At 39.2% G+C, this 25,425-nt stretch overlaps 1 protein-coding gene across 8 annotated transcripts in view; it reads left to right on the top strand.

Annotated features, from left to right (window-relative positions):
* The window catches only part of LRRC28 (leucine rich repeat containing 28), a 50,434-nt gene that overhangs the window by 3,585 nt on the left and 21,424 nt on the right, over positions 1-25,425 (top strand). For 3 of the 8 annotated variants that reach the window (XM_083586890.1, XM_083586893.1, XM_083586891.1), the window contains exons 3-5: positions 1,981-2,021; positions 7,169-7,206; positions 8,998-9,135. In XM_083586890.1, coding sequence (XP_083443016.1) covers positions 1,981-2,021; positions 7,169-7,206; positions 8,998-9,135 — 217 coding nt within the window. Of the gene's footprint in view, positions 1-1,980; positions 2,022-4,057; positions 4,077-6,957; positions 7,015-7,168; positions 7,207-8,997; positions 9,136-25,425 lie in introns of those variants that run through there. The other 5 variants (XM_083586895.1, XM_083586894.1, XM_083586892.1 and 2 more) reach the window with 5 other exon arrangements.

Raw genomic sequence — 25,425 nt, 5'->3', positions numbered from 1 at the left:
GCTTTCCTTCTCCCCAGCTCATGGGGAGTTATTTTTTGTTAATTATTACAACAGCCTTGTAAATTATGGGTTGAATCCAATGAACTGAACCTCTACTCCCTCCACTTCATCATATGTCCCTAATCAGATTGCAAATTTCCCAAACCCTCCAGAGTAGATTGGGTGAAGTTGCAAGATTAGGAAAGGAAGGGGAAGTTCTGTTGCAGGAGCAGAAATTGTATTACGAATGTAATGTTTTTGTTGGTTTCAACACTGTTATGCTTGTATGGCAGATGGTTATCTACATAAGGATAACTACTATGTTCATGTTACAGATAGGTAGCCGTGTTGGTCTGCCATAGTCAAAACAAAAAAAATTTTTTTTCCTGCCAGTAGCACCTTAAAGACCAACTAAGTTAGTTCTTGGTATGAGCTTTCGTGTGCATGCACACTTCTTCAGATACTACTGGCAGGAAAAAATTTTTTTTGTTTTTACTATGTTCATGGAAGAGGTGAAATATTAACCAGGGACATCCTGAAGCATTGTAGGAATAAATAGGCAAGATTCTTAGGTTTCTTAGAATAGCTAGTGAATATTGTTTATTAGGCTGGTGAACACTTTAAAGAGTTCATTAGAATTTATTCAGACTTGGTTGCTTATACAATTTATACAAGTGCTGGTAAAGTAACTGAGCTAGTTTTTGTGTTATCTTCTACACTTACATGATTGTATTTATCTATTTATGAATGTATGTTTAAAAAATGGAACCTAATAACAAGGACACCAGGTGCTGCTAAGGCTACCAAAATTGCTTAGGAGGGAAATCAGTGTGTTTTAGCGTTAATTCCCCAGTAGGTGGAAACCACAACTCAAGATTTTTGCAGCATGGCATGGAAAACAAGCAGAAGAATTATGAGACTGCTTCTGGCTAAGAACTATACTGCATATGCTGTGTTTGAAAACAGCAGGGAAATGCTGGCCAAAGGAAGGATGGCAATCTGAGTGTTGAAATGGGCAGTCCTACCCTAGTTGAACATAAAAGCTAAATTTGGTATAATGTAGAGCCACTTCAAGTCTGACCTTTTTCTTGCTTGAAAACCACTACGTAGGAAAAAGCCGCAAACTGTCATATATAAATTGGGGCATGAGAGGCACACATATTGGACGTGCTGCCTTTCTCAGTGAAAGTGAGCTTTCAAGACCTTCAAAATATTATCCTGGAATCAAGCTTCAGCACCACAGTAAAGAAAATATCTGACTGCCAGTAATACACTGGCAATCTGTTTGTGAAATAGGACCCCTGCAGAGTTGTGTAAGACAAAACTAACATCATGCACTTCATGTGGAAATTGCATGACATGGCTGATGTAACATGATCTCTTATAAAATGTTGCTTTAGAAGATCTCCATATTTAGAAGACTTCTGGCTGTCTGGAGAATGCATTATAGTAATTGAAAAATATTGGCATACTGACTTAACATTAGAGTAGCTAATAGGACTCTGCCTTAGGCTATTGTAAAGTCACCTGAATATTCAGTGGGCATTTCTAAGTTATTACATGCTAAAGAATGTATATGCTATGTGAGTTTATCTGCATTATCAGTACATGTTGAACTTGGAAGATGCTAATCACACTTGTTAATATTTTGGCACAATGATTGATTAGTGTAGAAGGTGTCTGCTGTTCTTCTAGAGCCCAATTTGGAAGCTAGCTCCACCCTCTGTGTTTTGATATCTTCAGGCCTTCTTGGCATATTGAAATTCTTTCATCTTTCCAGTGACAACAGTCGCTGTCATCCAAGTCTAGGCTCTAAGCCAGGTTTCATTATCAGTGCCAGATGGGGTGGTGAGCCACATAAAACAGTTGTTCCCTGTTTTGGATTTCTGACACTCAGAGCCTCATGTTAGTTCCATCTTGAATTTGGCAAACTGGTTTGCCAGTTAGAGGTCGAGTCTTTCTTTAAAAACTAAACAAAAACTTCACAATTTTCTTTTTTAGCCGGAAAACCTTGCCCAGAAGCTTCCAAACCTTGTGGAACTGTGAGTGTGTGGTGTCTTGTTCCTTATATTCTGCCCTTTAGTTTAATGAGCTTCTTGAATGTAGGGTGCTGAAGTTATATAGGTAAATATCTTACAATTCGTTTTGGAACAATCTGGTTTGTTAAAGAGCTAGTCTGTTTTGTCCTAGTGCCTTTCCATGACCTAATTTCACTCATGTGCTGTCTCTTCATATGCTTCAAGATAGTGGTTCAAGGGACAGCTTGGAGGGACCACCATGCCAAAGATTTCTGCATTCAGGCTGTAGCTCCTAGTTTGTTTGCTCAGAGAACTGAAAAAGTCGTATCTTTTCATAGAAATATAATAAATGTAGAATTTAAATCCCATTCTTTTGTTAAAAGTATCCAGAATGAACACTAATTTTTGAATATTGCTTTTGTAAAATCTACTGGAATGCAATATTTTTTATTTTTTGTTTTGTTCTATTTGACAAAATTAATTGATTGTAATGAAACCCTAGGTCACTTACAAAAAATGATAAAACATTAATATTACCAATAAAAGACAATTAAAAACGGGTATTAAAAACATTCAGAGGAGAATTAAAATGAACTGTAAGCTACATGTAAAACTACAGTGTGGTGTAGTGGTTAAGAGCGGTAGTCTCATAATCTGGGGAACCGCGTTCGCGTCTCCGCTCCTCCACATGCAGCTGCTGGGTGACCTTGGGCCAGTCACACTTCTTTGAAGTCTCTCAGCCCCACTCACCTCACAGAGTGTTTGTTGTGGGGGAGGAAGGGAAAGGAGAATGTTAGCCACTTTGAGACTCCTTAAAGGGAGTGAAAGGCGGGATATCAAATCCAAACTCTTCTTCTTCTGCATGTCTGGATAGGCTTGCCTAAACAAAAACGTCTTAAGCGGGTGCCAAAAAGACTCCAGCAAAGGCACCTGCCTAATCTCAATAGCCAGGGAGTTCCAAGTGCAAATTTGTAATATGTTTTGGAGTAGGAGAGAGGGGTATGTTCACAAATAGGAGTGCTGTTTGCATTGGCTAAGAACGTAGATTATCTTTCTATATTGGACTAAAGTTAATCTCATCCAGTATTCTGCTTCCAACTCTGGCTTGGCTAATGCATCTAGGACATGGGTAGGCAAACTAAGGCTTGGGGGCCGGATCTGGCCCAATCGCGTTCTAAATTTGGCCCACGGACAGTCCGGGAATCAGCATGTTTTTACATGAGTAGAATGTGTCCTTTTATTTAAAATGCATCTCTGGGTTATTTGTGGGGCATAGGAATTTCTCCATCCCCCCCCCCCAAAATATAGTCCTGTCCCCCACAAGGTCTGAGGGACGGTGGACCGGCCCCCTGCTGAAAAAGTTTGCTGACCTGTGATCTAGGAGAAACATCTGTTATCGGTTGCTAGCGCCTAATACTCATAGGCATGCCACCTTTGTACTTGGTGGTTCCATTAAATTATCAGCCATTGATGAGTTTACATTTTGAAAATAGTGAATGTTTCTTACTGCAAGGCTCTATATCTCCTTGGACTGTTTGCTTCTTTGGATTGTCATCTTTACCCATCAGCCAATCCCACAGTCCAGCTACAGCTCCTTCTGCCTCTTACCTCTCAAGGAAGGAGCCTAAAACTTTGATTATAACATCAACTGCCAGGGGGCAGAAGAGACTAGTAAACACCATGTGTATTCCTAATATAGTCAACCCCATTGCACATTTCATATGTAAACTGTTATAGAATCATAGAATTGTAGGGTGGAAGGGACCCTGGGGTTCAATGAGTCCAGCCCCTTACAATACAGAAATCTCAACACATGGTCCTCCGTCCAATTAGAAACTATACTGGATCCTACTTAGCTTTGCAAATATGATAGCAGTTTTATTGATGCACCACAGCTATTTTGTGACTGAAAAGCCTTAAATTGCCTAAAGCCTTAAAGTGGGGAATTTATATACCTCCTTTCAGCAATGTCTCCAAAATCTATTTATGAACAAATACAACACAAGAAGCATCCTACAGTGATGTGACCATTAGCTGATGAAGAATTCCTTCAGCTGCAGCTTCCTGGCAGCAATTCCAGTAAGCATGGCAACATGAAAATGTACCTTTGCAAATTTAAATAGCCAGTTTGGAATTGTGATTGTATCCAGGACTGTATCGGGTCACACTTTATGTCCTCTGTGCTGTCACGGGCATGTGTAGAACTAAAGATGTTTTGGGTCACATGGCATAGATAACCAAGGAGTGTAGTCTAAACTTGAGCTTTTTCTTCTTGCCCCTGGAAAGCTGCACCTTCCTGGTTTGTGCATTTGCACTGCAACTAATAGGCCTTACAGGTCACTGTGGCCTGTAGCTTACTCAAGAACTAATCTTGCCTCATCTTGTCTGAGGTGAATTCTATTTCATAATGAAGCTGAAGTACAGCTTTTGTGATATGCTTTGTGTTTTGCCACCAGGCACTTAAAAAAGATTATCTGATGAGGCCATAAGAAAATCCTGCCTGAAATTAAGGTTTGGAGGGAGGGTAATTTTAGAAGCTCTGAAAACCAGAGAGAGCTTGTTTAATACACATTAAATATTCTTGTCTTAATTATGTCATGCCCCCTAACCCTTTTTCCTGTGTCTTTTGCTGGATAGTAAAAGGTTGGGATCTGCATGCAGGATGAATCATAATAATAGTAATCTTGCCAATGTGTATCAGATAGTAAAACCTAACTGAGGAGCAGCAATGAAAAAAAGGGCACACTAGTTGCCAGCAGGATGAAACTCCTTGCTATAGCTATAATTTGCATTGCTTTATGGTAGGCTCACAGATTTTGGATCATCAAATAAGTTTCCCTAGCATCCCTGGTATTGTGACCCATCTGGGTTAATAAAAACTCGTGCTGACTTCTAGGAATTAAAATTATGTAAAGTTCTTGTTGTTTTGGAAACAGCTCTCAAAATGAATAGAAACATTTAACATCATGGAGCCGTAGATTCTGATTTACATAATCTTTCTGTTGGTGACTATTTCTCTTTCTATTACGGTATTTAGAAATATCCAAGTTTTAAAGTGGACATGCAAAGGCTAAATCTAAATAGTGACATGGCTATTTCCACATGCTCACTGGGTCTTTGAACTGGTGTTTCCTAAACAGCTGCACTCTTATATTTGGTAATCTTTTGAAAAAGAGATCCCTCTGCAGTATCAATTTGTTTCTGAAACTCCAATGAGTTTCAGCTAACAGCCTTTTTTGGAAGAAGAAAAAAAAAAGCACCACACCACTGAGCACATTCAAAACTTTTGGCATGCTTGATGTAATTCTTGGGATCCTGATTAAGAACATATGAGAATTTTGTTTGGCCTAATTGATCCAGAGTTACCACATGGTCCTTAATTTGTGAATGTACCTTCTACTTCCAGGATGGCTATTTTTAACATGGGGGAAAATCTCCCTTGTTTTCAAACTCCATAGCACTGTCTAGAATCTTCAATATAGATTCCTTTAAAAAACAAAAATAAAACTTAAGCTTGGAACTCTGACTATAAGCCATAATTTCTCATCTTCTGCCACCATAATACCTTCAAGTTTGAATTCTCCTGAAGCAAGAATCAATCCAATACTTCCATCAGGTTACTTATCCTGCACACCCCTTTTCTATGTTGAATGAGCAAAAGATCAATTTTCAAGCAGTAAATAACATCTAACTACCTTGAGACATCTAGCAAATCTCAATCTGAAGAGAATAGCACATATTTATTTCTGAATAGCAGTAACTGCAAATATTCACCACCAGAGAGCACTATATAAAATTTTACCAGCCTATGATGGTAAATATAGACCAGGATCCAAAGAACCACACAAGTTATTTGGGCTTGTATTTCTTGAATACCAGCCTCCCATGCCAGAAGGCAGAATGCTTTTGAAAGTAAATGGACCTTCAAAAACAGATTGTAAGATGGAACGGGGCACATGCAAACGCGTGGACAAAACTAAAATAGCTTTCTATATCCTGGCCTCAACTTGCCTGGGCTTGTCAGTATGCTTTCACTTGATGATTATCCTTTTTATAGAATAAAGTAAAACATGTAAACTTAAATAATAAACAAGAACACCATTTGTACAGTTTGCCAATGAATGTTGACATTAGAATTTTTTAAATATTGAAATAAATCTGAGAAGATGCTGTAAAAATATAAAACGATCTGATGATTCCTGCACTTCTGACTCTTGTGGTGTATGAAAAAATTGTCTAAAATGAATTTTCAGGACTCTGATAAGGCTGATTCCATGACTGATTTTTCACAGTCTCCCAAGTGCCAGAGGGCCATGTGAAGGCTCTTCTTGTGAATGGTATCCCTATGAGCTTCTCCATCACATTCTCAAACCTACTTCTGAGAACTAAATAGGAGGCATGCTTTACTCAGTCACAGAATGAATTCCACAGGGATCCTTGCTGAGAGGAAACAGCTAAAAGGTTCTAGGTGCCCACTGATCCTGGGCTGGTTTAGAGCAGGGAGAATGTACAGTATCAACACACTCACCTCAGGCTACTTTGTTTCAGTCATATGACACAGCTGTTTAACATGACTTATTTATATATTTATCTTACACCTTTGCCAACAAAGTGAGTGTTAGGGAAACAACTGCTGTGCATATTGTGATTCTTCTATGATCCAAAATGTATATTTATTTAGCAGATTTAACACCCAGCTTTTTAAGGCTCACAGCTTTTTTAAAATGCATGGATTTATTAAAAGCCAGACATTGGAAACAAAACAAAAACTAGCCCAGTTTGGAGTAGGTGAAGACGTAGGTCTCTGCTTGTCTGCCTCTCTATTATCTTTCCTGGGTTCCTTCCCACAAGGCATTGTCTTGGAAACCATATATGATGGTAGTTGCATTATGTACAGAGCAGCCTGGTAACAAATGTGATTTTTTTGATCTAATCTCAATATGAAAGAAGAGGAAATCTGATTCAGGAAAACTTGAAAGTGCGAGTCCTGTTTTACGCAGAGTGATCAAAACTCAGGGTAATGTCTGTCAGTCATAGTTTGCCATATGAGTGTTACCTTAGCAGAAATGAAGAAAAAAATACAGCATGCTGTCTTTGATCAAGTTTCACATATGAATATTTGCCACCTGCTCTTATCAGCCGGCCCTTGAAAATGTTCTGTTCTCTTCCAGATACCTCCATTCAAACAACATTGTTGTTGTACCTGAAGGTAAGTGCCCTTCTGGGTTCAAAATATCTTTAGTTTCTGACATTAATTGTAGAGGAAGACACTGCATGAATGAAAATGTTTAAACTTTCAAATACCTAAATATGTGTGTTGCTTCTAACTTGAGGGTTAAAAAAACCAAAGTGTAATTTATTAGTAAAACAGTACTCCTAAGTGAGGCGCTGATCACATCTGCTGTATTGAGTTAAGACTAGATGAATTATTTTAAACCTTATTAATCATTTATAAAGCACCTGTGTCTCTATTTCTGTTGTTTTCCCAACAACTCTTGGCTGTGTAAATTGCCCTTTCCTTGCCTCAAGCATAATGTAATACAGTATACAAACAAAGAATGTAAACCTATAGGTTTTCACTTCTCTCCCTACAGAAATGGGAGTTAACACTTGCTCAACCCTTACAAGTGATTCTTAGCTGCAACTTAATCTAGGGTACCTGCCCTTGAATCTGCTTTAGTATCTGTTGATAGGTCTTTATTATTGTAACTTAAGCTACCTTCAAAGTAGAATAACATGTGGTGTATGGATTGAGTGTAGCAGGGGTGCGGGGACAGTTCCATCTCAACAAGTCAAATCCTTATCTACTCCCGCGGGCGTAGGGGTAAGGACAACCCATCTGTCAATCCTAGAATTGTAGAGTTGAGAGGACTACAGGGGTCATCTAGTCCAACTCCCCCAATGCAGCAATCATGGCTGAAGAATCCCTGACAGGTGGCCTTTCAACCTCTGTTCAAATACCTCCAGTCCACCACCTTCTGACGTAGTCCATGTCACTATCAAACAGCTCTCTCTGTCAGAATCTCCTTCCTTGTAATTTGAATCCTCCCCTCTGGGCAGCAGAAAACAAGCTTGTCCCTCTTCCATCTGACATCCTAATGACATCAGGTGACAGATCCTAGTCCCTTGCACAGCGCTTCCCAAATGCCCAACAGCCCGCTGATTGTTGGGCACTTCAGAAATGCCTGTTCAATGTCTTTGCCATCCCAGTAGACTGTGGCTTCGGAAACACCAAGCACAGGGCCCGCAAAGTACGTTGTGCTGACAGCCAGTGCTGCATAAAGTGCTTTGCAAGATGGTTCTTGCACACTGGGAAGCACTGCACAAATACCCATTCAGCCAATCCTCACCCTTACATATATAGTGTCAGGTGTAGGGTAAGTAGATGTGGCTTTCCTGAAACAACCTCATGGATGAAATGGAGAAGCCTGGGAGGCTGGATTAGACTCACAATTGTGCAACATATTTTAGCCCACTCCTCAAAACTAAATTGCCAGTAATACTCAGTTCTGACATGGTTTTGCCACCTATTTATTCAGCATGTAGGGATGAGATACTGGCTGTGTTTCTATGCCATATTTAACAACGTCATGAGCTGAAATGAACAAGAGTGGGCATTAGGCTTGTGCACTGCTCTCCTCCCGCACATCCGGCAGCAGAAATTTGGCAACACTTACTCATTGCTTGAAGCTGGCTTGTTTTAAAACTGACAAGTGTTTGTTACAACCATGATCCCTGGTTCACATGCAGTGACAAGCTGAGATTACTTGAAAATGAAAGTAAACGCTGCCAAAGTCCTCCTGGCACCTTGGAAGGGGGTGGAGTGCATGAACATGAGATTTGCTTGGGCCTCTTCCAACTCTTGTACATTATGCAGAACCATGGTTCAGCTTTATGTGTGAATGCAGCCATCATAGAAGTCTATCTCATTCTTTTATTAAAGTTTTGGTGCTTTTACTGGGTCGGATTTATTCCTTGTCATTTTTCTTCTTCTTTGAAGCAATTGGCTCCCTCGTTAAACTGCAGTTTTTAGACTTGAGTGACAATGCTCTTGAAATTGTATGCCCAGAGATTGGCCGCCTAAGATCTTTACGCCACCTTAGATTGGCTAATAACCAGCTGAAGTACTTGCCAGCAGGTAAGGGATCAGCAGCTTTCTGGCTCAAAAAACTGATATGATTATTCCTGTTGATGATTTGCTATGCACATTTTCAATTCTGCTTGTAGATAAATGGTTAGGGCATGTTGGTTAAGCCTGTTAGGTATTGTCCTTGACATACTGGTTGCTTAAATTATAAGCAATAACTTAATTCATTGCTTTCTACCTATGAGATGAATATGGGGTTAAAATTAAATGATTGTTTTAGTGAAAACACAGTGAGTTTGCTGAAGGCGGAATATCCATCACAATCATCTTTGAGCGTGCCAAGCTCTGTACTGCAGCAAACTTCTTATTATCTGGCAAATTAACTGTATTTTAAAATGGGAACTTCAGAGGAGATTTGGTCACAATGAACGAAGGCTGCCTCAACTGGAATTTACCAAGGACAGAGTTTACCAAAGGTGCTGCAGCCCTGTATTAAGTGCAGAAAGAGAGTTGACTATGTTAATTCCTCACTGAAACAGGGAGCCAAATGTGTGGTGGCAGTAATTCAAAATGTATCATATTGTGAACATTCCATAAATCCAGAACATTTTTTACTGAAAACTGCTAAAAATTATCATTAATGTTTCAGAAATACCAATTTCAAAAGAGAATGTCTGAATATTCTTGAACTTCTAAAATTTATGCTGTGCGCGCACACTATAAAAGCAAGGTTTGTTCAAAGAAGAGCTGGAGTATTTTTACAAAACTTAACACATGACCTTAACAGATTCAAAAAAGGAGAACTTCAGAAAGAATAATTTACATTATGGGATGATTTACTGCATGTTGCTTAGGAAATAGTCTTTACCGTACAAGAAAGCGGTATTTATTTCCTCCATTTATATGAAAATGGGACATTAAACGTCTTCCTCCTGTGTGTTCAAATCTTTAGGTATGTGAACACTTCTTAAATAGCTAAATATATCACTAGTTAGTAACCATCAGAGTCTAGCAAAAGGTCCAGTGTATATTGAAGTGCTGGTGCAGCGTCAGCTTGTCTAAGGGCCTCTAACCAGCTCTTTATTTTCCCCAAATGCTGTCAGTTTTTCATTTGCACAGTGTGTATTAATCTTGCCCAGCCTGTGATAATCTTCCATTTCTGCTAGGAAATTGACTCTGCTGATCTGTTTTCATTGAGTGCTTTCTTTCTGTCATTACTTTGCAAGCACTTTTCAAACAGGTTTCCTTTCATGGTTGCAGAGCCTGTGAGTATTTTGGCTCATAATCCCTCTTAAGTAGCTTCTCTTTATCAAGATCATGAGTGGGATGGTTGGTATTGTGACAGCTTTTCTAAATAGCTTGATAAGTTCTATTCGCTCTATTCTAGCAAGGGGTTTGCAGTGGGCTTACAAAGTACAGTATTCCTACAGCATTAGTAAGATGAAGCTTACTCCAGTGTTAGCTACATTTCCATCAGCAAGAATGCTGATTTTGTGAAATGGTTGTAGCTGCTTTTAAAATAGCCTCCTGCTAGGTGAGATGCCATGTTAAGCACAGAGCGCTCTTAAGTTGGTGTTGCCAGGGATGCTCTCTGTGGGTTGTATCCAGTGCTCTCTGTCTGTCTTGTGCTAGCAGACAGGTGAGTTGCAGAACAGAAGAAATAATGTAGCAGTTGTGTTAGTGGAAGCTCAGTGTGCAACAGATTACACAGTCTTTTGTGCAACAAAATTACCAGCAGCCTGCTTATGCATTCTCTTGCTCTGCAATCTTCCACTGGCACAAAACATTTTGCCAATGGAACAAGGATACCACTAAGTGTGTTTAACTTAGCACATTTGTGCAAAACTGTTTATGAGCAGGAAGACCAACTTTGGCTCTAACTCAATGTTCTTCTATAATTCTCACAATAGCCCCATAGCAAAGGTTGTTATCCTCATATTGCAGATATAGGGTTTGTGGTTAAGGGAATAGTAACTTGTATAAAATCACTCAGTTAGCAGGTGCCAGAGTGGGGATGTGAACTAAGGTATTCCTGATTCATAGCCTACTCTCAAATACTACTGCTAGTAGTAGTAATAATAATAATAATATGTTGGGCGGCTTCCAACATATATAAAAACAAAATAAAACATTGAGCCTTAAATAGCTTCCCTATACAGGGCTGCCTTCAGGTGTCAGGATCCTCCCTCCAAAAACCTATAGGCCTCTCTTATATAGTCTACCAGAAATATCCCCCAACTTTCCCCATTTTTGTCTCCTGGGCTTCTGCTCCCAACACCTCAAAAGCAAAAGGTCTTATTTTATGCTCCTTCTCCCTCTCTGTCTAGATGGTGTCATATTCCACGGTGCACTTTCTTCATCATCTCTTAATATTAGTCCCTCTGTTAGCATCTTCAGTCTCCAACACTGAAGAGAACTACCCTCTTCCCTGCTCAGAGCCACTATACTGTTCTATAAAATACGTTAATAGAATTGTAATGTGTGAGTGTTGTTGTCTGTAGGGCTATTGAAATATCCTTCATGATTTTAGAAATACTCTATTTTTTGCCCCATAACCTCCCAATTCTTAGCAGTATCAGATTTGGAAGTCTAACAGATACAGTGGTACCTCAGGTTACATACGCTTCAGGTTACATACGCTTCAGGTTACACACTCCACTAACCCAGAAATAGTGCTTCAGGTTAAGAACTTTGCTTCAGGATAAGAACAGAAATCGGGCTCCGGCAGCGCAGCGGCAGCAGGAGGCCCCATTAGCTAAAGTGGTGCTTCAGGTTAAGAACAGTTTCAGGTTAAGTACGGACCTCCGGAACAAATTAAGTACTTAACCCGAGGTACCACTGTACTGAGCAGTAGATAAAAATCAGCTATTGGTTAAGTTTTTTTTAATTATTACTTTGTAGTTATACTCTAATTAAATGCCCATAACTTACATAAGTTTTAATTAAAATGCTATTAAAGAGATGAACAGCTCTATTTAGGAGATGGACTGTGTCTTTGTTTAGAAAACACCTACCACATTTTGGCATGCTTGCAGTATAACTCTTCCCTTTGATAAATATAAAGACATTCTTGTCAGCCAGTGATTAGATCATAGGATTTGGCATCAGGCAAGCAGAGTTAATTCCAGGTCCTGCTGTTGAATCTGTGTGGCCTCTTTTTACCCATCTTTGAAGTGTTACATGAACTTTATACATTCCGCAAACTAAATCTTGAAAAATTCCAAACCATTACAAGTTCAATAGTGGAAAGGGAAATACGGTTAGCCAAAACTGAAACACTTGGATTAAATAATCTTTGTGTATTTCAGGGGAAAAGAAAAACATTTGAGGTTATTACACAACATTTTTTCCTTCTTGGTTTCTGAATGGAGACAGTAATTACACTGGCTCATTCAAATCAACCAGAAAATTTTTGGATTCGCTCTTCACTATACAAACCATTGGAAACCATTATTTTATTCTTTCTTTCTTTCTTTTTTCATTGAGTGAACTGTTTCAAGCCATCAGGGGTTATGTGAAGCAAATTTTAAAATGGATGTTGCAGGGCAATTTGTGGTTATCTCTGGCAGTAATTCAATCAAATGATTCTGGGTAAGAACCTGGAATTTTGGTACCTTCAGGAATGATTCTTTTCCTGGCTTATTCTGTATTTTCTCCAATATTCTGGATGCTAATTAATTTCTGTTATCTATGTTGTTTCCTCTCCCAAATTTTCTGAGTACTGCAAAAGTAAGTCTAGGCTGCACAATCCATTCCTTGCTATCTAGATATAGCAGGCCAACTCTTTGTGACATTTTAGTTGGTCCTAATACAGTAATAGACATTAATCTTCCTTTTGGATTTTGTTAATAAACTAACAGGTGCGTGAAACCTTGTCTCTTTCACCACTTTATGACATATCAGCGATGAACCTATTTATCTACCAAAAGAAATGTTATGTGCAAGGCATGTCAAAAAGTATTGTTAACAGTTTAGAAAGTTGGTACATATAAACTATGCTAATAATGTCTCTATGTGCACTGCTCCTATGTTTTGTGGTTTTATTAAGATATTTTCACTCAGCATGAAATTAATTTTTGAGATTTGATCTCCTGGGATATGGTGCTGGCTACTAGCTTAAATAGTATACAAATTTCAGAAAGAGTAGTGGGCAGTTCACCGGGAGAAATGGAGTTGTTTTTTAAATAAGTTTTAATAAGTTTTACGTAACAAATTTTAATTCAAACAAATCATCCACATCATTTAGGATTCCCTGAATCCATTGACTTCCCTCCACCCTTCCATGGTTACTATTATCAATCTTTTCCCCAACTGCTTCCCTTCTTTTCTCTAATTTTTAAAGAAAAATAACCCTTTTTTACATAGTTTTTTGTACATTACAAGCATTACTCAAATCCTGCCAAAGTTTTTAGTTGTTTACAGTGTTCTCTTAAATACATTATAAATTTTTCCCATTCCTTCTTAAAATTCTTCTCTTCCTGGTTTCTGATTTTCCCAGTCAATTTTCGTCATTTCGGCGTAGTCCATCATCTTCATCAGCCATTCATCTCTGGTTAGAACGAGAAATTAAGTTTTTATTCTATCCCAACTTGAGTGTACTGTATCTTACTTAGGTTTTGACGTACATTATGTTCATTGCCCTCAGTAGAATAACTGCATGTTACTCCTCTACATCATGAAACTGATGAGTGATGCAGCAACCTCATAGAGAATTTGGACATCCTTTGGCAACATAAAACAGGCCTTCAGCTGTATAGTCCTGCTAACTTTCACCTGCTGACCTTGGAGCCTAAGACATGAGTAATTGTCATCAGCTGATCTATTTAATCTTTGGTTAGGTTGCTGCTTAAGATTCTTATACAACTTTGTTAGTGACCTGTGCATGCTTCCTGTGAAAAAGCCAAACAAAGGAAAAACTGATTTGTCCAATCTCCCTCCCTCCCTCCCTCCCTCCCTCCCTCCCTCCCTCCATGGTTTCTGCCCAAAATGGCTGCTGCCAACCAACAAAACACAAACAAGTAAAGAAGTATGCAAACTCCAGCTGTTTGGATATCTGAACCAGTTGTCTGTGGCAAGGTTTTGGTATAATTCTTTGTGTTTGGATAACTGAGATTTTGGATAATGAGCATTCCAACAGTGGGGCCTTTTTGTATAGGGATTATTCCATTCTGACTCTCACGTTAATTAGTACAGATGTTGAAATATAGGAAAGACATGGCAACTTCAGACATAACTCTACATTCATGTCTTAATACTCCATTGCTGCAGACAATGCTCCTGTCAAAATTAGATTTTGTTACAAGTGAAAAAAGCTTTATGCTTTCTTTATCTCATATCTTTGAAAGAATGTTCTGACAACTAGGTCTTATTAACATATACTGGTTTTATTTATAAGCACAATAAAGTTAAGTTAATTTTTTAATGTCTAACAAGATTTGGAAGTTCTTAAGTTTTTGTTTCAGAAGCATGTTGCTTATAAAACTTTCAGGTTATAGCATCTTACTGTAAGATTTAATTAAATATAGGCTTATGTTTACTCAGCAAACATTAACAGTTAATTATAGATTTACTAAGTGAAAAGCTTCATGTTTTGCCAACTTTTATGGTAAGTGAATTAATTAAGCAGAGTTGGCAATGACTTAAGCTCCCAAGCCATTCTGTGGTAAAGTTGCCTTTCAAATACTATTTGTATTACTGCCTTAAGAAAATAGGACTTTGAAAGCAGTCCTGAAGCAACATACTCCAGAATTTAGCTAGGCTACTTCAGAGTAAATGCCTTTAGCCCAGTTGGTTATAATTAAGTACAGGGAACTTGAGATGAGCTGCCCATGATTGTACCCCCAAGGTCTTTATGCCTGCGAAGAGCTGGTTTGTGCGTAACTTTGAAAAGCACATTTTACATGTCATGGGGAAAAAGGGGTCACAAACCTTTCTTGGGTGTCCTTTCCTACACATGCAGGCTTTCAAACAGGGTGTGGACAGACTGAACCTAGTACTAAATACCATGGTTTAGTGTGATGTGAACAAGCATAGCCACCTCCCAAGCTCATGAACTCCTCTCTCCTCTCCGAAATGACTGGAAGGAGAAGGTAGAAGCTTTTGCTCTCCTTAAACAAAATGCATGACATTATTCAAAACTTTACTCTGCATATCCTACGCTTTGCATATCCTTATACTTTGCTTTCAACCCAAACTAAATTGTCTTACAGGCTTCCTGTAGTCAGTTTCTATGTTGAGTGTAGTCATAAAGGTGAGACTTTTTTTCCATTTTAAAATACCTATCTGGTTATCTAAAGGAGTATGTGAATCTTTTTTTCAGAACAGTGTATTTTATATACCTAAGAATCAGAGGATACCACTTCTAAATATAGAATCCTGTAGTTTTGTATTGCATCTAATTTCATCCTTCCTTGTACCATTAATCTTGCAAAGCATGTTGAAACTACATGTTCATCACTGTGAGCATTTATAATATAACCTGGGAATGATCATTCATTATGTCAAAATCTGTTTTGCTTAGCAATTTGCATTGGTAGTTTGGATCTACCAATGTGCTGGGGCTGAAAAGTTCTTTCCCCCATCCCCATCAGAACTTTCCTGCTTGGTTGCCAAGAAATACAACATATGTGTTTAGTATTCATGCAGATGAAGATCCCTCTAAAATGCTTCCCAGTTGCTGCTTTTTTTCCTGTTCAAAAATTCCTCAATGCCCTACTTAGTATTTCTCAAGAGAGCTAAGTATTAACTATGGCAGCAATGTTGTCATGAAGAAGTAGTACTTAAAATCCTTGCCCCTTTTCTTGGCTAAACTAATACATTTTACATTTGCTTTTCAAAATGTCCAACATAACAATTTTATATTCCAGTTCTATCGTTGGGTAGTTAAATGATACAGTAATCTGTAATTCTAATATGTGGTTTCAGTAGTGCGCTGCAGAATATTCCTGGGAGTGAGAAATCTTGATTATAGCCTTTAATTTTCTTCTTCTGTGTGTGCCATTGTATTTCAGTGCAGCTGCATGCACCAATAAAGATTATATATGCCAGCCTTGGAAGGATTTTGGCTTAACAGAGAAGCTGTAAACCCAGGGGTAGCCAGCATGGTACCCTCCAGATGTTGTTGGACTTCAGCCCTCTTCAACTCCAGCCAGCATGGCCCAATGGTCAGGGAAGACAGGAGCTGTAGTCTGGCAACATCTGCAGAGCACCAAATTGTCTGATCCTGCTGCAGACCAATGATGCTGACCCTTTCTGTTTCGCAATTGGCACAGGCACAGTACCCCCCACTTTCCTAATTTAGTAACAGGCATAAAAATATGTGCAACAGGACGGGGTTTGGTATGTCAGGCACACTTCCAGGAGTATGGTGTTAAGTGAATGGACCTGTGGGGGTTTGAGGAGAACATTGTTACATGAGCATTTAACTCATGCCAGCCCCTTGGCAACGTTTAAAGCAGTGCTGTAGTCTAAGCAAAGTAGGTTGCTTTAAACATGAGTACTTGCTTTCAAAGGGCTGTATCTAATTAGTACATTTTTTTTTTATATAGATTATTGCAGCCAGGAAAACACTCGAAAGGAAAAAGGATGCTTCTATGCTATTTGTCTTGAACTACCACAGAAATCGGGATGGAATGGGAACGCTTTCTTAGCTTGCTGATAGAGAACATTATGCACTTTGATTACCATGTTGAGCTAGTTGACAGTTTTGACAGTATGCAAAACACAGATTGGCATAGTTTCTAGCACATATTTTCCCCTACATTTTGTTCTGTTTTTTCACTGATTTAAGGGATTTCTGAAATCGATGCATCCAGTGCACTGATCCTGGTTTATGTTGTTGTCCAGTATATTTTGTTCATAAAGATGTTACACAGAATCAGTTTAATAATGACATTTGTTTAATGATAACAACATGTGTTATGATTGTACTACCAATCTTCTTTTTAGCAGATTTGCCAGTGAGAGCAAATCCCCACTTAGCCATGACTGGGTTGTTAGGATAAAATTGAGAAAGGGGAATAACCATGTATGCTTCCTCGATCTCCTTGGAGGAAAGAAGGGTTAATAAAAGGTCTGAAATGCCATTTGGATATGATGTAGGGGATATGATGTAGGGGAATTATCTATCTGCTACCCCTCCCTTTACCCTGTTCAATAATTTCTGGTGTGGTCAATGAGTCTTTGAATGGAAAGTGTGTAAACCTGTTGTGTAATTCCTTTTCGTTTTAGATTTTGAGCTCACATACACTTAGGGCAAACACTAACAAATGTGACTAGACTGCAGAATTAAAATGATTTGCATAGCCTATAGAAAATGCTATTAAATCTTCTAGGTTTTTTACAATAGAAACAGAAGACCATTTTCTGTCAAAACCCTGAGCTTACCCGGTGTTTCAGAAGTCATCTGTTTATGAAACTGTGCTGTAAACTCTTTGCCTGATACAACTCGTGGCACCATGTTAAATCTTGCTTTTGAAAACCCCTTTTGTTAATGTCATGTTGTATTTTGTAGTGCGTAGTAAAACCTGTAATGCCACTATACACTAGCTGCAGACTTTTTTGTCGCTATAAAGTCTGAAATAGCTTAGTGTTCCATTCTTTTGTTCATAGAAAGGGGTTTGTGTATGTGTGGTGTTGTGATGGATATGAAAGCACATTCAGATACACTGTTTAAATTATGCTTTACCATTTTTCTTTGCTTTTTGTTTCACATGTAGAATCGCCTAGCTTCAGTATGTATGGTAGAAATTATATACAAAAGAAAAGCAATTTAATTTGTTTCTGTTTCAATGTGGGGACTTAATTCAACATTGGTTATATAATCAACTAGTGTGATTTATTAATGAGTTTAGGAATAGGATTCAAGTTCTTCACTTACAGAGTTTATGTGCAAAAGGAAGAGTGCCTTGAGGGAAGTTGTTCTGATAAGTCTTATTCCCATTGTCTCCTCTAGTGTATTCCCTATTTTAATAAATAAAAATACAATGTAGATACATAAATCTGTGTTAATGCATGCCAAATCTAAACTTGAAGAAGATATTATTGCTAGTTCCAGAATAAAGTGAATATCTCTTATTTTATTTGTTTACCTTGAAAGTAGGGCTTATTCCTACCTTGATAAGTAGTTGTTCTATAAGCTAATATGTTTTTCAAGTAGTAACAAACTGCTTTTTCATAAAAGAACACTGAGCTTTCCTGTAGCACATTGTAAATAGTTTAATCCCCTCCTCAGACATTAACTTTACCCCTTATTGTGTCTTTATTCTGGGTTGGAGGATTTGAGTCTCCTGACCTTTGATGTTTCCAGTGGCATATTGAGCCAAAGGCCAAAAGACCAGAGGGGAAGTTATGCAGCTATACTTAAGTTAAAAGAACATTAAGTTGTCAGGGCTGCTTTGATCATTTTCTGAGAACACTGTGATAAAATTCAGATAAAGAGCCGCAGGCTGTAGCATCAAAACAATACACTGGTGGTGGTGTTTTTAATGTAGGTGTATGCACTTTAACATAGTCCGAAGAAGAAGAAGAAGAATCTGCCAGTGAGAATTGATTAGGAATGGCATACGTACCTAAAAATGATCAAATTGGGTGGTTCTGTATGGTGATGATATCCTTTGTAAATAGTATTTTATATTGCTTTTATGATTATAATTGTTTTGAATTGTGTATGTATAATTGCAGACAGACACTTAAAATAGTTAGATTCAGCATGGTTTTGTTCTGTGCTTCAACTTGTAGTAAAGATAACTTGTACACTTGGAATTCTGAGTTTGCATTTGCACCGATAAGTTTAGCGCTCTTCAGCGAGAGAGACTCAGAAGGGAAGCAAGTGAGGGCATCACCATTACATCTTGTGCTTGTCCACCTGTCTTTTCCCATCATCAGGGCCATGGAATAGCAGTTGCCCTGTGAGAAAACTAAAAGAAAGAAGTAAATGGGAACAGCTGCCTGAATCCAACGGGCTAAGTAAGGAACGCCCCTGTCTCTGGAACAGAGATCGTGCAGCTGTGTGCATAACTCTGCAAACCCATACGAATTCAGCAGACTTTCCAGTGTAACCTTAGTTGGAGGAGGTAGAGCTGTTATTTGCTGTTTCGCTCAGCATGACATATGAATGTGGATGTTTTCAGCCAAAAGAGCCATGTCAGCTAAGGAGTCCAGATCGGCAATTAGATGTCTCAGATGGTAGTTTTCACAGAGAATAGAGCTAGGTAGATGGCTTTGTGGACATGGAAAACAAACCTGGGTGGAATCTACACACATATAAAAACTGTTCTGAAAGTGCATTTTTAAGCGTTTTTAAAAACACATGGAGTTTTCCGTAAGGCTCACCATCGCCATCTAGTGTCACATTGTATATTGCGTTTAAAACGCACTTACAACTTTTTATTTGCAGCTTTATAGCTGAGTCCCTGCTGTAATATCAGTGACTTGAAGAAGCAAAGCAAATGCAGAGGGCGGAAGAGGAGGGGAAACAGAAATGCAGGATTGGAGCAAGATCAGACCTGCTCTATGAAGAGGCCCTTGCCTAACTTTCTGAAGCTTTCAGGAAACCTGGTTTTGTCTCTAGCGTAGCACATTCCAACAATGCTTAGGAAATACAAAGCCATTGAGTTTTTAAGCAGTATTTCTGCAGCTGATGCAAGAAGCCAGCCAGTGTCTTCTATTTTTCCTTTCATGCATATGATCTCACTAGTTCTATCATTGGGCTGTTGACTTTTATGTTTGGAATAGGTAAATGTAATTTACCAGTAGCCAATAGGTGACAGGGGCCCCACAGCACAGGAACTTGAGTCTTCTCTTATCAATGCTCAGAATATTTGTTTCTTCTTTTAATTTTATTTAATACATCAAAACATGCAGAAGTTAAAACACACACTCCATGCAAGAAGTACATTTCTGTAACATAAAATGTATTTACTATGTGATTCAATTAGTAACATAGGCCAGTATAGTAATCACAAGCACATTAAATACAGCCTTGTGTTTAAACAAATTTGGGTGTAAAGTTGAGTAGACATGAGGATCTATAAGTACAAAAAGTTAGTAAGAGTTGATATTGCTTGGACAGTTGTTTTCCAGAATACTTGAGCATTGTAACATATCTCAGTTGTTGGCACAGCACCAATAGTTAACTATTGCCAACTTTAAAGATCTCTGATCTAATTTAATAGGTGTTAAATGCCATTACATTGCCATTTTTATACAATTGTCTCTTAACATTGAGCTCACAGTAAACAAAGTTCAAGCTGCAAAAGAAAAGACCAGATTTCTCAAGGAATTTCCTTTTGTAAATCCTTCCCCATTTTTGTTGATAATCTTTTACATCTGCAGCATCAGTGCATATTAGAAAATACATTTTTGGAGAAAATCATCCAATCCTTTATTTAAGTATCTTCAGGTAAGGACTTTTCTGTCTGTACAAGTTGGAGAATATTCACTTCTCAGGAATTCAGTTGATTATGAAAAATAAGGTTCCGTATCCCAATATAAAGAGTTGCTAAGAGTTGCTAAGAGTTGTATTATTGTTCATGGTAGAGCAACAAGCTTTCTGTAATGGAGGAAAATGGAAACCCCATGAATTAGGAACACTGCACACACTACTATGAGAGGAGCAACCCAATGAGCTTGGTTGGACCCTGCAGAGAAGCAATAAAATGTTAAAAGCATATGGCCATGGGGTCTTGCTTGGGCAGCCATAAATGTGACCCGCTCCCCCAAAAAAAGCCTTCCTTCTTTGTTTTCCTAGGACTTGCCTGGTTGATTGTCAGGTTTTGCTGGTTATTTTCCCAGCAGATCCAGGTGCCAGCATTTATGAGCATAATGACAGCAACAATGCTTGATCCATTACTCTAGTGGCAATCAGGGGAGGGGAAGTCAGGAGGACATTTGAGTTGTCAGGCTGCTGCTCCTCCTCCTCTAGTGCTCTAGGAATAAAGCTGTTGGCAAGCCCCCAACACTTATGGGGCGTTGTAAGGAACCCCATGCCCACCATCATGCAGATATCAGAAATTAGTAACAAGGGTTGGGTGGAAGAAGACTCGCTGTCTTTTAGCCATCATAAGGATGCAGTAGTAGACTGAATTCTGACAACTTCACAGGGGAATGGGATTGCCATCTTTGTTTTTCCAGGGCCACTGCACTCCTGAAATCTACATGCCAGACGGGAGTAACAGGTGCAGCATTCCCCATCACTTCCTTGAGCTATGTATAGCTTCACCTGTTTATGTTTCTGTCTGTCAGGTATCTTCCAAAAGTACAAGAGCTCTAGGAGAAAAACAGTAGCAGGGATGGCCAGTGGACAGAAGATTTGTCCCTGGCCACTGTAGGTGCAGTAGAATGTGCTTGTCACCTGTCTACCGTGGAGGCAAGTGTGGAGAACATCTTTTCTTATGGGTACGTTGGTGGCTTCTGTGGAGAAGAGGGACATAAGGATTGTGAGGCATGATGGTCAGCAATTGCAACAGACATTGCATGTGACTGGGTCCCCATTGAGAAAGAGTTACTGAGAGAAGGCGTTTCTACCAGATCTCTTCATTCTGTGTGCTACATCCAGTGGAGCTGATGGCAGTGTTTGGGGATGTATCTCTTTAGGAGATGATGTTGAAATTAAAAAGTTGCATTGGAACTTTTTTATACGGTTAACTCTCATCCTGTGCCTTGCCTCAGTGCTAGGAAGAACATATAATAACAGAATAAAAGGTAAAGTTAAAGGGACCCCTGACCATTAGGTCCAGTCGCGGATGACTCGGGGGTTGCAGCACTCATTTCACTTTATAATAACAGAATAACATACAATAATATTCTGAGCTTTTTAATTAAAGGGCCAGTGCCATGCTATTTTTATTGTAATTATTTGTATGATGTTTATGTACATCTAGATATAGTTTTAATTTTATCAATGTTTAATTGTTTTTTAATGATGGTCCCCCCTATGTTTTGGCTGTTCTTATTTTTATCTGTAAGCTACCTTGAGTCCCTGTCAGGGAAGCAGACGAGGTATAAATAAATACATCATCAGCATCATACAGCCGTACCTTGGTTTTCAAACACCTTGGGAGTCAAACGTTTTGGCTCCCAGACAATCGAAAACCGGAAGTGACTTCCACAGCTTCCGATTGGCTGCAGGAGCTTCCTGCAGCTAATCAGAAGCCACGCCTTGGTTCCCGAACGTTTTGGAAGTCAAACGGACTTCTAGAATGGATTCCGTTTGACTTCCAAGGTACCACTGTACCGTGCTGCTTTTTTTACTTTGAAGGTGGCCAGAATCTTTACTGCATAGTTAACGGCTTCTGGGACCTCTCATCAACTCCAGGAGGAGAGGGTGTTTTAAATTATTTGCACCACCTATTTTCCAGTTATAATGTTATTGCATTGGGTGGAAGGCCAACCTCTGAGCATAAGATTCTGTCTAGGCTCTGCTGCTTCCAGTTCTGCCCATTTTTTGCCCCTTGCCTAGCAGAGTTTCACTAGCATAATACATTGTAAATCCACTATGCCACAGTAACATTTTGTTCCACCAGCACAAGGGGATTTTAGTAGAAATCCAGTCCTCACCCACCTAATGTAATCTGAAGTAGGGATCACACTGTTTGTTTAGATATATGTGTTTTTAACACAAAGGATAAGAAGATGATGGGATTTTCAGATACGAATGCTTGCTGGAGAGGCAGTGGTGATGAGAAATAGATCTGTCTCGCCCTAAGATATGAAAAATACCTTGGCCTCTGCTGCTCCTGGGTTCCTGCCAGTTTGCCAACTGTAGCTTTGAAGGATTTGGACCTGGCGGTCTTCACAAGACTATTTTTAGTGGCAGAGGAGAGGCTGTATCTCAAAATAGCTGGGCCTTTTACTTGCCAGTCAGTGGTTTTTGGCATTGTGTAGGAAGCTTTCTTCCTTCCACTGGCTATGCTCTATGTAAAAACAAGCCCATTCTGCTGTGCTTTTTGTTGCCACAGCCAAACGAGAGTGGCTGAGCTTCAGCAAATCAGTTTTGGGGGGCATAACATAGCTAGCACATAGCTGAAATCTTAGGAGCCTTGAATGCAGAATAAAAACGTATGGGCTTTCTCCCACACATTTGCATAGCTTGGGGGCACTGTGCTTGCCCACCCTTTTCTTGTCTGTGTGACTGTGTATGTCTCCCCTTTGTCCCCGTTTCTTCATGGCTCCCCCACCCTCCTTCAAAATATTTCCATGCCTAGCTAGCTGTAGGCCCTGTTCCTCCTTTCTTCTCTTTTCATTTCCTTGCTACTGTGTTTTACCTGCCCTCAGTCATACCATCTTGACTCTACCTTGGTTATTCTTTCAAAGCTCAACCAACTTTCTCATAGCCTAGCTGCCAAGTCCTGATAGCCTGCAACATCGCCTTTCCCTACGGCATCCATTTCGTAAAGGAATTTCTGAAGCAGTCAAGCTCTGTTGTCACTATTGTTCGTTGGCTTCTATTTGGACTTTATGGAGAAGGAATTCGAACTTTCAATTAACCTTCTAAGGCTCAAAAACCTGTTTTTGCTATTTTACAGGTTTTTGGGGGTCGGTGGAAGTAATTTTCAAAAAAATAGTTTACAAGAGATTCTGCAAAATACAGTGTTATCAAGCAGGTTGTGGTGACAAACATACACAGTTCATTTACAGTTATAGACCACAGTTGACTAAAGACAGACATAAAATAAAACCAAAATAAATAAACCACAGGCATGCGAATGCATGGAAGGTACTGACCAGAACTATTTATAACATAGACATAATGGTTAAACATGACAAGATTACAAAACATGAACCCTATTATGCCAAGGAAAAGTAATTAAAGTATTTAAATGCCCCGGATCACTATTTCAGCCATATTTGTTCATAGTTTTTATTATAAAGTTGAGAAATTGTGTCACCTTTCAGGGTCCTTCTGCTCCTACTTCCTCTTTCATACCCAGCTCCAAGTGTTAAGAGTAACATTGTCTACAGACTTAAGGCTGATGGAGGAGTGGACTCAGAGATCCGCCTTCCTACTCAGTAAACCCAGTGGGAGTTCCACTTCTTGGCCTCTCTGCCTTTCCCCCCAGTTCTCCCATACCTCATAATATATCTGCCCAGTCTTCTCACCTGGTTCTAGTTTAGTTCTCCTGTGTTTCTGGCAGTGTTCTAGTTGTTCATTTTGAGATTCATTGTGACAGGCCCCATGGCCACACCCTGAGGAGAGTCCAAAAATGCAGGCAGCTGTGCTGATCCATTATGTTATTTATTTACTTACACATGCATGAACTTCACCAAAGGGCATCAGTGCATAGCATAATACCCAATTCATCAAGATAAGTATGAATGCAATCCTGTATATCATTTCCTGGAAGTATGTTCCATTGAACTAAGCAGTGCTCACTTTTGATTTCTTGGGTTTAACTTGTAAAATACATGGAGCTTTAAGGAAATATCTTTAGCCAATTGAAGTTTTTAAATTAGAAATACAATCTGACAACAAAAAAGTTTCACTATCTAAACTGCCAGTAGGAAGTAGGAACCCATCAAAGGGGAGACGTCTCCAAACTCTGCTTCATTTATCTGACTTCCTGTATGCTAATCTGTCATGAGCAATGTAAAAATGTGAAACCTCATTATCAGCTCAGGACTCATCCATACTGTCGTTTAATGTGGACAGTAAGCTTCCTGTACCTCCTTTAATTCTCAGTTGTCCACATGACATTCACTGCCTTCCCACACTTTCAGTCTGGATTTTCTCATTTTTGGAGTATCCCTGGTATGAGAAGATCTGGACTGAGGGAGAGGAAAGTGTGGGAAGGCAGGAGAATTTGGAGGAGAATATCCTATGGACAACGGAGAATTAATGGAGGTACAGGAAGCTTATTATCCACATTAAATGACAGCATGGATGAGCCCTCCCTCACTTGTCAGAGCAAAAAGACTCCATCAGTTACCCTGGTCCTCCATCAAATGCCATCATCACTCTGAAAAAGCCCCTTGAGCTGCACCCCAGTACACCACTGGTTGCAGATAAGAATCCAGCCCATGTCTGCTGGCTGTTAACTCACCACTTCATCACCCTGCTTCTTCCTCTCTCAAGTGGTGCTGTCTCTACCTTTGGATTGTCACATCACAATTTGTCTTTACTTTTGTGTCAGTATCTTGAGAGAGGTGCAAAATTTGTATGCCGTTAAAAGAAAAAGGTCAGAAGAGCCCTGCTGGATCAGGCCAGGGGCCCATCTTAACCCAGCATCCTATTTTCACAGCAGCCAAGCAGATTCCTATGGGAATGTCCCCCCATTTCGTATAGCGATTCTGTGGTTAGGTTTTTTATGTGCATTGGAATCTTTCTTCCTGCCCTACCATGGT

This window comes from Podarcis filfolensis, assembly GCF_964270895.1.
Source record: "Podarcis filfolensis genome assembly, chromosome: 14".
Taxonomy (NCBI): domain Eukaryota; kingdom Metazoa; phylum Chordata; class Lepidosauria; order Squamata; family Lacertidae; genus Podarcis; species Podarcis filfolensis.
The sequence above is the reverse complement of the archived record's forward strand: the minus strand, read 5'-3'. Positions and strand labels throughout refer to the sequence as shown.